At 49.3% G+C, this 14,398-nt stretch overlaps 1 protein-coding gene across 3 annotated transcripts; it reads left to right on the forward strand.

Moving 5' to 3' along the window:
* Positions 1–719: 719 nt before the first annotated feature.
* On the forward strand, positions 720–14,398 carry SALL2 (spalt like transcription factor 2). 3 transcript variants are annotated; one of them, XM_069597748.1, is made up of 3 exons: positions 720–962; positions 9,797–12,606; positions 13,052–14,398. In XM_069597748.1, exons 1-3 carry the CDS (start codon positions 890–892, stop codon positions 13,121–13,123), a joined length of 2,955 nt encoding a protein of 984 aa, XP_069453849.1. In that variant the 5' UTR covers positions 720–889; the 3' UTR covers positions 13,124–14,398. The 3 variants fall into 3 exon arrangements, with proteins under 3 accessions (XP_069453849.1, XP_069453847.1, XP_069453848.1); XM_069597746.1 differs by having other exon boundaries at positions 721–962; positions 9,797–13,070; XM_069597747.1 differs by lacking the exon at positions 720–962 and adding an exon at positions 9,136–9,412 and having other exon boundaries at positions 9,797–13,070.

The following is a 14,398-nucleotide window of genomic DNA, read 5'->3' on the forward strand; positions in this document are numbered from 1 at the left end:
CACTATAGAGGAAAAGAAAAAAAAAAAAAAAGCTAGACTACTGTCAGATCCACCTGGGTGCTAGGGCTGTTTCTCTTACATCACAGCTGTGCAATCTTGGACAAGTTACTTAACCTCCCTGAGCCTTTTGGTTCAGCTATAAAGAGGATCATCTATAAATAGGAGTAGTAAAACTGGGTGTGCTAACCTCAAAGATGTATTTCTCAAACTATGCCCCATACATGAAAATATCTTATAAATTTTAAAGAGATCTACATATATATAATGATCATTTTTACTTAATTTTTTTGTCAGCCTTTCTCATTTTTGACTTGCGAGTGACTGAGTTCTTGGCCTTATAATCAGGATATACCAGAAAGTTTTCATTTCCGCTTATACCCCAGAAGCAGTCACATCTTCCAACAAGGTGGCACAGAATCATGAAATAACCAGAAAGCACTGCGAAGAGCTTAGAGGAAGAGTCCGAAAAACGACGGAGGGACATTTTCTGAACAGACAGCAGAGCGAGAGGCCCGGAACCCAGGCAGGGAGGAGAGGGTTAAATCCTTTCCTCTGCAGTACAAAAGAAAAGAGTGTGCGGAAAGATTAGGATTTTTGCTTTTACAATGGGAGCTGCAGAAGCGTAGGGAAGAAGCTGAAGAAAAAAAAAGGGGGCGTCTCCCCTTTAAAGACTTGCAGAGATTGAGAGAGAGTCAGAGACTGAGAATCAGAGCGCGCGCGTGTCTGTCTGTCTGTCCCTGGGAAGCGAGAACATCTCTGCTTCACAGTGATTGGCACTGGGGGAGAGGCATCAGTTGGCTTCAGACCTAGGGGGAAGACCTGACCAGGTCACCCCGATTCAGACTAAGTGAGCGTTGTCCCTCCCTGTCCCACCTCTCTCTACCCGGGAATGTCTCGGCGAAAGCAGCGGAAACCCCAACAGTTAATCTCGGACTGCGAAGGTCCCAGCGCGTCTGAGAACGGTGGGTGCCGGGGAGGGGTGGGGGTGGGGGCCGAGTCCAAGCCTGTGTGGGTCAGGCCAGGGCAAGGGGAGGGCACCCGGGCCATGGGCGAAACCAGGGGGAGGACTTGGTCACTAGGGGGTTGAAAGAGTTGAGTCGCAGGGAGTAAGGAGATGATGACCTGCGCTGGAGTGGAGCCCCGCTTGGCTTTTCTCAGGGTTGATTCTGTTTGTTTTCCATGTTGCTTTTCTTTGGATGAAATGGAGTTTTCAAACTGGCTCTGTCTCCCCACCCAAGAGTTTTCTCCCCAGGTCCCCCTTTGCTCACTGGTCTTTGTGCCCGTTGCTAAGTAACCTTCTCAGACCTGAAGACCCGTCTCTTAGGGGTGGGATTCCCGCCCCCCCTTTTCTTTCTGGAGAGTTGGGTTGCAAGAGAATGAATTGGATGAACGTGAAGGTTCCCCTGAGGGAGAGGAGAAAAAAGTTTCTTATTGTTGGGCTGCGCAGAGAACAGATCAGAGCTCCCAGAGGGAGAGAGCTAATGTCGGTCAGATGCAGCCTAGTTTGGAGTGTGTATCTGTGTCACCTGGGGTAGAGGCTAGAGGAAAGGTCTGGATGAGGGCCTTAGGTGGATGCTTCAAGTAAAGCCAAGCTAAAAAAACTGTATGCGTTAACATACATGCATTTTAATACATGCATATCATTTTATGAGGATATTATCATTTATGTAACATTTTCTTTATGAGGGGGGAAATTTTCATGTATTCTTATAACATTCCAGCAAGTAAGAGGCAGCCAACAGAGTAACTAAGATACTGAGCAGTGACATTGCTCAGTCTCAAAAACAGGCATAATCAGGACAGAAACCGTGTTTTCATGATAATCAGAGCTAGTAGTACACACTCCACCTAAATTAGGGTTTTCCAAGCTTGCTTGGTTGTGGGTAGATGTGGGCTAGAGTCTGGGAATCTGTATCTTTGCAAATATCCAGGTACTTCTTAGGAATGAGCAAGTTTTGGATAATCTGGTATGGCTATGTATTTCACACTGGCTCAGGGATAAGCTATTTATTTAGCAAACAGCTGATTCACTCAACAATGTAATATAGGAATAAACACAAGGATTCTGAAGGCAGAATTTCAAGATTCAAATCCTGGCTCTACCTCTTGGTTAGCTGTGCAGCCTTTGTGGATTTACTTTGCTTTTCTATGTCTCAGTTTCTTCATCTGTAAAATGGGGATGAATATACTGATTACTATCTCATTGGGTTATTGAGTTAATACATGTTTTAGTACACTTATAAAAATAACTAGCATAAATAAGTGCTTAATACATGTGGTACAGTGCCTAGCATAAATAAGTACTTAATATGTGAGTATTATTGTTATATGTGAGTGCAGTGGCACTTCCTGCAAATTCTGAAATAAGACCAAAGCTCTGGGAACTCTTGGTGAACTTCAGCATTTCTTTATGAGATATGTGTCATGGAAACCTCTAGGATAATGTATTTGGAGTGGCTAAAACTAAAGCATGGATTAAATTTATGTTCTCACCTGCTGTTAAAAAAAAAAAAAAAAAGACGAGATCAAGTCAGTGTGCCACATGCTACAGACATATTGGCTTTTGTGTAGAGAACACATCCCCTTCAAGTCAGTGCTTTAATGGGATCCCACTGTGCCAGTATTAAGAGGTTCATGCTGGTGGCATCCTTCCCTCCTGGGACACATTAGCCCCCGCCTTAATGCGGCTGTAGGCCGGATGTTTCCTCCCTCTGCTCTACAGGAGACTTCCCCCAGAGCCTCGGAGTTGCCTTACAGTCCTGCTCCCCTGCTGGTTGGATTGCGGAACAATACTGAATCCCCCCCCAGAGGCGTCCTCCTTTCCTCCTCTCTCCCCACTTCCTCAGCTCACCCATTCCCTACACCACTGCTGAGGAAAAGTCTGGGAGGAAGCTACAAATTCTTTCCCTACTGCCCTGAGAGGATTCTCCAGCCCCTTGAGCTGTAGCTCCCACTTGTGGCTGTGAACACCTGGGGGCGCGGAATGCTGCTGCAAAGCCGTCCCCATGGAAACAGTACAGGCCTGAACTCAATGGCAGCAAAGAATTGCAGTTGAAATTTTGCCTTTGAGCCATAAAAGTTAAAAACACAAATGTCAGGAGCAAGAAAGCAGTAGTTAATCTTAAGAAAGCCGATGGGTTTTCTGTTCAGAATTCTCCTGAGAGTGAAAGATCCTTGCGCTACTACCATGACCTGGTGTGTAATGGGGTCTCATATGTAAGATGAGGTGGCTAATATTTGATCAAATCTAAAATTCCTTAGTGCTTTTATAAGATATACAGATAGGGTTTCTATTCACTCACATGATCTTTGGGCTCCTGAGTTTTCCTTCTACCCCAGGGACATTTTTTTTGTTCTGCACGCCCCCAAATTAGGTAGGGAGGGCTCTTATTTTACAGGTGTACCTGTGGAGCTATGGGCATCATCATGACCATCAACAGACATTTATTTAGTAGGCTAGGGTGCCACTAAAGCTTTCAGGAGTCTTTGCCTTCCTTTAAGCAATGTTTGCCCTATGTGACAAGCAAATGCTGAGCCTTTGTTGCACATTTTAAAAGCCTCATCTCTGCAGTGACCTAAGATATCACCAAGACACAGTCTGAAAAACCTGTTTTCCAGTCCTCTTTTTGTTCAGCTTCCCTGACCAGAACACCAAAAACCTAACAGAATAGTAATTGCACATAAGTGATGAGAAGGAAATAGTCTATTTACTTAAAAACTCTGGAGAGAAAAAAAATTCCTCTCTTCCCTACAGAGTCTAGAAGTCTGGAATAGAGAACATAAGGGATGTGAATAGGGAGAATGTAAACCAGTGCATCTGGGAAATAAAGGAAAACATCAGAAACCCAGATATTTAGTGAGAAGCAGAAACCAGGACAACAGCCAAACAGATCTAGGGGGAGAAATGGCAGTTGGCAGATATCAAGAGCAGCAAAAGGGGAAAGAAGGCAAAAATAGAGTTGTGAGGGTCCTGTTCTCTTTACAGCATCCTCTCTTGGAGTATTGATCCCTGAGCCTTTAAGCCCTAGGCACTCCTGGGTCAAAAAGAAAACATTTCTGAGTAGATAGAAAGTACTCAGGCAGGGTACAATAGAGCACTGGATAAGGAAGCCCAAAACCTGGTTTTCAGTCCAGCTTGGACTTGGAAGTTTTGTGACCTTAGACAAGTCCAGCCTTCTCCCAGGGCTTCAGCTTTTAGTCTTTACAGAATAATACTCATTGCTAATATTTGCCCAGCATTTACTATTTGTCAGGTACTATGCTATGCCGTTTATAGATTTCCTTTTGTTTATTTCTCTGCTATTATTATCACCTCCATTAAAATGACTTTAATTTATGGTGATACAAAATTTTTCATTTTCAAGCATACAATTCAGTGGCATTAAGTATATTCACAATTCTGTGTGACCATCACTACCAGCCATCTCAGAGCTCTTTCATCTCGCAAAACTGAAACTGCATACCCATTAAATAATAACTCCCCATTTGCTTCACCCAGCCCACCGGCCCAGGAAATCACCATTCGACTTTCTGTCTCTGTGAACTTGCCAATTCTAGGGATCTCCCATAATGAAACCATACAATATGTGTCCATTTGAGTGGCTTATTTCCATCTGGCTTATTTCACTCAGCGCAGTGTTTTCAAGTCTCATCTATGTTGCGGCACTGTATAAGAATTTCATGCCTTTTTGTTGCTATACCCCCATTTTAAAAAGAAATCCAAGCCTTGGGGAAATTAAGAAACTTTTCCCAAGGTCACAAAGATTAGAAAGTGCTGGCACTTTAACTGAGGCCTGATTCAGAGCTGACATTCTCAATCACTGTGCTCAGTGAGAGGTCAGATCTCTAAAGTCACTTCCAGCTTCAAAACAGTATAAATTCCATGTTAAGTGCCGAGTCCTTTGATATCAGAAAAATGCCTGTTTTTTTTTTTTTTTAAAACAACCTTTTTTTGTGTGTTTGATCTAAGATATTCTTATTCTGGAAACATATATTTTTCTCACTTTGCACCAGATGTACCTGTGCCTATTTGTCCACTGTGTTGCACAGGTCAAGGGTACACTTACTAGGTGTGAGCGACAGAGGAGTATGTGGATGCATTTAGGAGAGAGGAGTGAGGAAGAGATCATTTATTCTCCCTTAGAAGTCCTCTGTAGCAGCAGTTATAGGATCAACTCATAATTGGGGATACTATCAATTGGTGTTGGTCCAACATTAACAGTAGGTTTAGGCAGGGCTTACATAGTATGCTCCTTTCTTTAATGGTTGGATGGATGGTGCCTGAACTCTGTGTAGAACAAAGCCTTTCATTTTACAATTAGAAGTATGGCTCAAGATGCACATACAGTCACTTAAACTCTTAGTCGAGTGTATATCATGTCAATTTCTGTTCATGGAAGCAGGGCACAAGAGAGTCAAAATGTACCTGTGGTCAGAGTAGAGAGAGAACCCAACAGGCAGATTTTATTTTGCACTGAGCGACTCATTTTACTTATGTCCTGATTTTTGTAAAGTTGAACACAGGTAAGATTTGTGACCTTCCCTGGTGGCTCAGCAGTAAAGAATTCTCCAGCAATGCAGGAGAAACGGATCTGATCCCTGGGTCGGGAAGATCCCCTAAAGAAGGAAATGGCAACCCACTCCAGTATTCTTGCCTGTGAAATCTCATGAATAGAGGAGCCTGGCAGGCTACAGTCTATGGGGTCACAAAAGAGTCAGACATTACAGCACTTTCTACTTTTCCACTTTGAAGATTTGTGAGAAGCAGGGTGGAAGGTTTGCTGAGAAAGGCACTCCTCTGATACACACTATGGTTCTCCTCCTTGGCTGTACATTGGAATCACTTGAGGAACATTACAAACATTGCTGCCTAGACCCACCCTGGCCAGGCTTCCCAGGTGGCTCTAGTGGTAAAGATCCCACCAGCCAACGTAGGAGACCTAAGAGATGCAGATTCAATCCCTGGGTCCGGAAGATTCCTTGGAGGAGGAAATGGCTACCCTGTATTGTTGCTTGGAGAATCACACAGACAGAGGAGCCTGGCAGGCTACAGTTCATATCTTCACAAAGCATCAGACTTAGCATGCACGCACACACAGCCTGGCCACTGCAATTTTTAAAAGCTCTTCCAGTAATTCTAATGGGCAGCAAAGTTTGAGAACCTGTGTTCAAGTCTACCTGCTACACACCGATTTTTCTGTTTTCCGAGCCATCCTTTCCTAAGTTTGATGAGCCACCAGATTTAGAGAGTCACCTGATTTCATTTTTCCTTGTATTTCAGCTCTTTATAAATTTAAACCAGCATATCCAGGTCTCAGTCCTGTGTCCATCCCAGACTTTGCATGTGACCCAGGGTAGCTTACTTCACCTTATCTGCTATCTAGGGACACCATTACCAGGTTTGTTTAGTCCTGTGTTTATGATTTCATTCGTGTCTGCCTAAGAATCCCACCCCCCTTTTCAGGATAGGCAGTGAGTGCAAAGTGCTAAGAAAAAGAGGGCTCCTCTTACAGGTGGCTGTTGATCCATCACCTTTCAACAGGGACTGAATTTACCTTTAAGAAGAGTGCAGATCAAATTACACATCAGAAAGCAAGTTTCATTAAAGAGCTAGAAAGGGGACAGTGTTTCCCAGGAGAAGATGAAAAGAAAAGGATTTCTTTTCTTGTTGGAAGACTTGACAAAACAGCAACTTGATATCAAACATTCAATGCTAATTAACAAATGCTCAGTAGAAAGAGTCCATCTGATTCCTTCTCTCTCACTGAGGCTGCAGAGCAAATGGCAGGTAGGAACCACACAAGGCCCTTTCTCTAGCTTAGGGAAGCTACACAATGTTGATGTGCTTGGGAAAGTATTGGACAGGAGTCAAAACTCTGAATGTTTGCTGCACTGAATTACTGTGTGAACTTGGAAAAGTCACTTAACCTCTCCAAGCTTCAACTTCCTTATCTATAAAAATAAACAACATTGCAGTTAACCTGTGACTTACCATAATTGACACAGAATCCTCTCTCCCTCCCTGGTCAGGTCTGGAAGCCTGGAGCTCCTCTGTTTCAGAGCCATTGTCTACAGTATCAAGACCCTTGTGTTTATCTGAAGTTTCAAAACAATTCAGTACAATGTTTTCAATGAAAGTGGACATTATTAATATTATACTAATATTAACATTCAACTATGTCTATATTATATACAACTCAGTGTGTGTGTTCAGTCATGTCTGACTCTTTGCAACCCCATGGACTGTAGCCTGCCAGGCTCCTCTGTCCATGGAATTTTCCAGGCAAGAATAATGGAGTGGATTGCCTTTTCCTACTCCAGGGAATCGTTCCAACCCAAGAATCAAACCCATGTCTCTTGCCTCTCCTGCATTGGCAGATGGATTCTTTACCACTAGCGCCACCTGGAAAGCCTAATATTAATATTACATTATACTAACATTAATATTTGGAGAAGGAAATGGCTATTACAGCTCCCACCCCAAAAGACTTCCTACTCTTAACATATGCCAATGATATTAGCCTCAGAAATGAATAAGATTGCTAATTCCCTGGCAGTCCAGTGGTTAGGATGCCACGCTTATGCTACCAAGGACCTGGGTTCAGGGAACTAAGATCCTGAGTAAGCCGTACAGCTTGGCCAAAAATAAATAAATTAAAATAAATTAATAGGCAACATGAAAACAGACCTAATTTGAATATATATGTATTTTAGCTTATTTTGGTTTTTTTTTTTGCCACTTAAATATAAGTTCTTTAATTCATAATATTTAGGACTCCTCCCAAAATTTGAAGTCCTATATATATAGATTATTTTATCCCCACTATATTTCTCTGATGAAGCCAACATAGCTACAATATTACCACTTTACAAAAAAGGAAATGGCAGTGCAGTCATGGTGTGACTGCCCACCACACCTCAATTTACCAGCCAGGCAAGAACGGAACTGGGATTAGAACAAGGTGGATTTACTGATGCCCAGGCAAAACACTGAACTAAGGACTTATCACCTCCTGTAAGAAAGATAAGCTCTTTTAAGGAAGTTGGAAAGCCATTAAGGCTCATTTCAAGATAGGAAGGGAATGCAGAGTACCTGGTCCAGGAGGCATTTTACGCCCTTAATCCTCTCTCCTAATAGGAGGCCACCTCTGTGCAGTGAGCAGGTGTTAAGTCATTTCTAGGCATTCAACCCAGCCTGGGGCTAAGAGGGACTTTAGGCCCCGATAGGCTGCCTGGTAGCTCCCTCCTACTGCATTTTCCCCATTGTTTCGGGAGGAGTTCCCTTCCCCCCAGGTTAAAGCTAGGTGGGCCTCTGCAAACTAGCATCACCCCCAAACAGCACATCCGTAATAGTGTCTGCGTTGCTAGAGAAGGACAACGGAGGAAGAAGGGTAGAGAAGAGGAAACTAAATAGGAGATGACTCCTTTAATAAGCATGAACTCTGTAAATGAGGTGTGGGCTGGGTGATCCGTGGAATAACTTGCATTCAGCTATTATTCTGGGGGAGGAGGGGCGGGGAGTAAAGGGGCTTAGTGTTCCGCAGAGAAGAGTCCTGAATCGACTTCCTTGGAAATTCTACCTCTCAGCCTCCCACCCTGAGAAGCTTCTTTTGTAGAGGGGGTGTGGGGGTAGGGTGGGAATGGAGGTGAAGAAAACAGGACAAAACTTGGGGCATTTGCAGGGGCGGTGTGAATGTGTGTAGATAAGGGGTGGATTTTCTGGGACCCCCCTCTCACTCTGGCCCTCAGACCACCCTCTCTGGAGTCCACGTTTTCCAGGCTCAGCGGATCCTTTATCCGAAGGAAAATAAGAGAAGCCTATCGCTCTGCTCTATTGAGCAAGGCTGTGTTTCCTACTGTGCCCCCTTGAGCTTGCTGGGGAGGTGGGCGGGCCGGTCTGGGCAAAGACATCTGGAGATGGGGGGAGCTAGCAGAGGGCAAGGATAGGTGGACCCCCACCAGGCCCCACAGCACCTGTCACTGAGCCTACCGGAAACCCTCCTGTGCTCTGGGCTCCCGCCCCCGTACACCCGTCCCCCGCCCCCTCTCTTCTTCCCCAGCTCCCGCCTCCCTCCCCAGCAACTCCTCCCCACAGACGCCCCTTCCCAGCAGCTCCTCCCCCATCTCCCCTCTCCCAGCTTTCTGGCTCCAGCTCCTCCCCTCCTCCGCGTCTCCTCGCTCCCCTCCCCCTCCTCCGCTGCGCCCTCCCCCCGCCGCGATCTCCATCTCTGCAGTCCGGGCCGCTGGGTGCAGAGGCTGCTGCAGCCCGGGCGGCCAGTGCCGCCTCCCCCAATCCGGATACCCATTGTCTCCCACTCCACCCGGCCCTGCACCTCCCGCACAACCATGGCGCACGAAGCCGGGAGGAGCGCTCGTCTCGGGGGGCCCTGCGGGGAGCCGGCGGAGCTTGGAGGTGCGGTAGGGCCCTGCAGGGGTAGGGGTGGAGGGGGTGCGCGGGGCGAGGGGGGAAGGACTTTCGGTGGACGAGATAAAACGGACGATTCTCTGCCCAGGACCCGGTCCTCCCAGCTTGTCCTTCCGTCCGCCGGTGACCCGGGGTGCGAGGGGATAGAAGGGGGACAGTAGCTTGTGCATGCCCGCTCCTCTCCTTCCTGGCCCCCAGTGCTGGCGTGTCGTGTCCAGGCGGGTCAGCCCTGAGCTCTAGCCTTCTGCACGGCCTGATGGTGAGCTCATCTCCCCACCCCCACTAGCGGTTACTGGGCTCCTTGTTAATTACAGCCTGTGTATATCCATCCCAACCGCACCACCCACGCTCTCTCCTTGTGTTCTTCCCCAGGTGATGTGAGCGAGGACGACCACCCCCAAGTCTGTGCCAAGTGCTGCGCACAATTCACTGACCCAGCTGAATTCCTCGCCCACCAGAATGCATGTTCTACTGATCCCCCTGTAATGGTGATAATTGGGGGCCAGGAGAACCCCAACAACTCTTCGACCTCTTGCGAGCCTCGGCCTGAGGGCCAGAGTAGTCCGCAGGCCATGGAGGCCGAGCAAAGCAACCCCTCGGACTGCGCGTCCTCTGTACCCACAGATCCCACCTGGGGCCCCGAGCGGAGGGGAGAGGAGTCTTCCGGGCACTTCCTCATTGCTGCCACAGGTACAGCAGCTGGGGGAGGTGGGGGCCTGATCTTGGCCAGCCCCAAGCTGGGAGCGACTCCATTACCGCCGGAGTCCACCCCTGCACCCCCTCCTCCTCCGCCTCCTCCTCCCCCCACAGGGGTAGGCAGTGGCCACTTGAACATCCCTCTGATCTTGGAAGAACTCCGGGTGCTGCAGCAGCGCCAGATTCATCAGATGCAGATGACTGAGCAAATCTGCCGGCAGGTGCTGCTGCTAGGCTCCTTAGGCCAGACAGTGGGCACCCCTTCCAGTCCCTCGGAGCTACCTGGGACAGGGACTGCCTCCTCCACCAAGCCCCTGCTGCCTCTCTTCAGTCCCATCAAGCCTGTCCAAACTGGCAAAACACTGGCACCTTCCTCCACCTCCTCCTCAGGGGCAGAAGCACCCAAGCAGGCTTTCTTCCACCTTTACCACCCCTTGGGGTCACAGCACCCTTTTTCTGCTGGTGTGGTCGGGCGAAGCCACAAACCCACCCCTGCAGCCTCCCCGGCCCTGTCGGGCAGCACGGATCAGCTGATCGCCTCACCTCACCTGGCATTCCCAGGCACTACGGGACTCCTGGCAGCGCAGTGTCTTGGGGCAGCCCGGGGCCTCGAGGCTGCTGCTTCCCCAGGGCTCCTGAAGCCAAAGAATGGAGGTGGAGAGTTGGGTTATGGGGAAGTGATGGGCCCCTTGGAGAAGCCCGGTGGGAGGCACAAGTGCCGCTTCTGCGCCAAAGTATTTGGTAGTGACAGTGCCCTGCAGATCCACCTGCGTTCCCACACAGGCGAGAGACCCTATAAGTGTAATGTGTGTGGCAACCGCTTTACCACGCGAGGCAACCTCAAAGTGCATTTCCACCGGCATCGGGAGAAGTACCCACATGTGCAGATGAACCCTCACCCGGTTCCAGAGCATCTCGACTATGTTATCACCAGCAGCGGCCTGCCCTATGGTATGTCGGTGCCGCCAGAGAAGGCTGAGGAGGAGGCAGCTGTGCCGGGTGGAGGTGTGGAACGCAAGCCTCTGGTGGCCTCCACCGCCGCCCTCAGTGCCACAGAGAGCCTCACGCTGCTCTCCACCGGTGCAGGCACCACTACGGCCCCTGCGCTTCCTGCTTTCAATAAGTTTGTGCTCATGAAAGCAGTAGAGCCAAAGAATAAAGCGGATGAAAACACCCCGCCGGGGAGTGAGGGCTCAGCCATCGCCGGGGTGGCAGAAAGTGGCGCAGCAACCCGCATGCAGCTAAGTAAGCTGGTGACATCGCTACCCAGCTGGGCCCTGCTTACCAACCACTTGAAGTCCACTGGTAGCTTCCCCTTCCCTTACGTGCTGGAGCCCTTGGGGGCTTCACCCTCCGAGACCTCCAAGCTTCAGCAGCTGGTAGAAAAGATTGACCGTCAAGGAGCTGTGGCAGTGGCCTCTACTGCCTCGGGTGCCCCCACAACCTCTGCCCCTGCAGCTTCATCATCAGCCTCATCTGGACCCAACCAGTGTGTCATTTGTCTCCGGGTGCTGAGCTGTCCTCGGGCACTGCGCCTGCATTACGGTCAGCATGGAGGTGAGCGACCCTTCAAATGCAAAGTGTGTGGCAGAGCTTTCTCTACCCGAGGCAATCTGCGTGCACATTTCGTGGGCCATAAGGCTAGTCCAGCTGCCCGGGCCCAGAACTCCTGCCCCATTTGCCAGAAGAAGTTCACCAATGCTGTTACTCTGCAGCAGCATGTTCGGATGCACCTGGGGGGCCAGATCCCCAATGGTGGCACTGCACTCCCTGAAGCGGGGGGAGCTGCCCAGGAGAACGGCTCTGAGCAATCGACAGTCTCCGGAGCGGGGGGCTTCCCCCAGCAGCCATCCCAGCAGCCATCCCCAGAGGAGGAGTTGTCTGAAGAAGAGGAAGAGGATGAAGAAGAGGAAGAAGATGTGACTGATGAAGATTCCCTGGCCGGAAGAGGCTCTGAAAGTGGAGGGGAGAAGGCCATATCCGTGCGAGGTGATTCAGAAGAGGCCTCTGGCACTGAGGAGGAAGTGGGGACTGTGGCAGCGGTGACCACAGCTGGGAAGGAGATGGACACTAATGAGAAGACCATTCAGCAGCCGTGTCTGCTGCCGCCGCCACCAGCTGACACCCTGGATCAGACACAGCCAAAGGAGCAGGGAGGCAGTGATGCTGCCGGAGGCACGGAAGAGGGGGCAAAACCGGAGAGGAGCTCCAGCCCAGGGTCAGCGCTGGCCCTTGAAGGGGAAGGCAGCAGCACCCCCTTGGTGGAGGAGCTGAGCCTGCAGGAAGTGATGAGAAAGGAGCCCGGGGAGAGCAGTGGCCGAAAGGCCTGTGAGGTGTGTGGCCAGACCTTTCCCACCCAAGCAGCTCTGGAGGAGCATCAGAAAACCCACCCCAAGGAGGGGCTGCTCTTCACTTGTGTTTTCTGCAGGCAGGGCTTTCTCGAGCGGGCTACCCTCAAGAAGCACATGCTGCTGGCCCACCACCAGGTACAGCCCTTTGCCCCCCATGGCCCTCAGAATATTGCTGCTCTTTCCTTGGTCCCAGGCTGCTCACCCTCTATCACTTCCCCAGGGCTCTCTCCCTTTCCCCGAAAAGATGACCCCACCATCCCATGAACCAGTTTTTCTGTACCTGCTGCCCCTTGACCCAAGGAGCAGGAAGTGAGAGCTCTGTAGAAGGACCTCCCAGATCTGAGCCTTTATTTGTCTGTTTCTCTGAGTTCTTAGATGTCCCTAATGACTTTTCTCTAATCCTTGAGCTTCAAAATGGCTGAGCTCACGGCAATTGCCCCCTGAGAAACTTTTCTTCCCTCTTCATCCATTGTACCTGAGGAAAATAGACTTGCTACAGCTTTTACATTCCCGAGAAGAACCCTTTCCAGCTTCTCTGAGAATGACCCTTCTTCCCTCTCCTCTCCCTTCCCTTTGGCAGGTGCACCTGAGCACCCACATATGGAATTACAGCCACCCCGAAGGGGGCAGCACCTGTCCCTGGAGGGCCTAGGGCCACTCCTCTCTGGTGACCAGGTCAACCTGCATGGCTTCTTGTCCCAGGGCATTCCTTCCCAGCTGGTGAGGGTGGGCCCGCTGTCTCTTTGGAACCAGGACACAACCTTCCTGTCAAGTGACCTGCCCACCAAGCCCCAAACTTCCAGTTCCATCTCCATCTCCACTACCACTTCAGGCCCTGCACGACCAGTGCTGTTTGGCCCAGGAACTGAGGCCGGGAAGTTGCCTCTAGCAGAGGGATCCAGAGAAGCCAAGGAGAAGAGAGCTCCCCTTTTCCTCTTTTGACCTCTTGCATCCAAGACAGTGCCTGGAAAGCCCATCATAAAGAGAAGTAGCAGATTGTACCTTCCTTCTCCTTCCACGTGCCAACAGTGAAAATGCAACAATTATCTGTCTCGTGGCCCAGCCCCAGGGGGTAGGGAGAAATGAAAGGCACAGGACACTCTTCCTGCTAGTAAGGCACTCGTGTCTTAGTCACATTAAGGTAAAAGTGTTGGCCGGTTAATATGCCAAGATACTTTGAGCTTCTCATATCCTTCATCTTTGCCTCTCACAGTTAGCAAACAAGTGGAATTCTTGCTGCGAGGTCTCCCATGGGATGGCTCTTTGGGGGAGGGAAATGTGAAGTTCACATCTTTAGCAAGCATTGTTCATGAGGGTAGTTGAAGGACTAATGGAGAGTTGAGTGTTGTAAAGCGTAAGGCTTGGTGCAAACCTATGTGATTAATAAAGGGGCGAGATGTAAAGGAGGAGACCTCACATTCTTATTTGGATAGGTCGATGGGTCTCATGAATGTTCTTTTGGACTCAAGGTGACTTAAGTGTGCCACAGTGCACCGTGGGTCAGGGGGGTTTCCTAGCACTAGTGTGCTTCTAGTTTTAGATAACTCCCTCCTTTATTCCCTAGCCCCTTGTATTTTCCTCACCTTCCTCTCTCAAGGTCCACTTCCTCCCCATTTTGCCTGTCCATGGACCTGGGTTTGTGTCTTTGTCACTGTCTGGTTCATAGAGTCCCAGACTTTGGGAGAGGAGCCCCAGGTGCTGTCCTCCCTGCCTCTCTGTCTTGTAATGAGATGTAGTATTTACTCTTAACATAGGATCATCTGGAACAGGAGTTCTGAGGGGGAGGGGGTGAAGCTTCTGCTATTGACTGACGTGATGGCTCCTCCAAAGGTGTAGGCTCCAGAGTTTCCTAACATAGTAAAATGTGAAGAGCAGACAAGGGAGATACTAGTGTCTTTCCCTTTTCATTAAAGGTGTCTTAACCAAA

This window comes from Ovis canadensis, chromosome 7, assembly GCF_042477335.2.
Source record: "Ovis canadensis isolate MfBH-ARS-UI-01 breed Bighorn chromosome 7, ARS-UI_OviCan_v2, whole genome shotgun sequence".
Taxonomy (NCBI): Eukaryota; Metazoa; Chordata; class Mammalia; order Artiodactyla; family Bovidae; genus Ovis; species Ovis canadensis.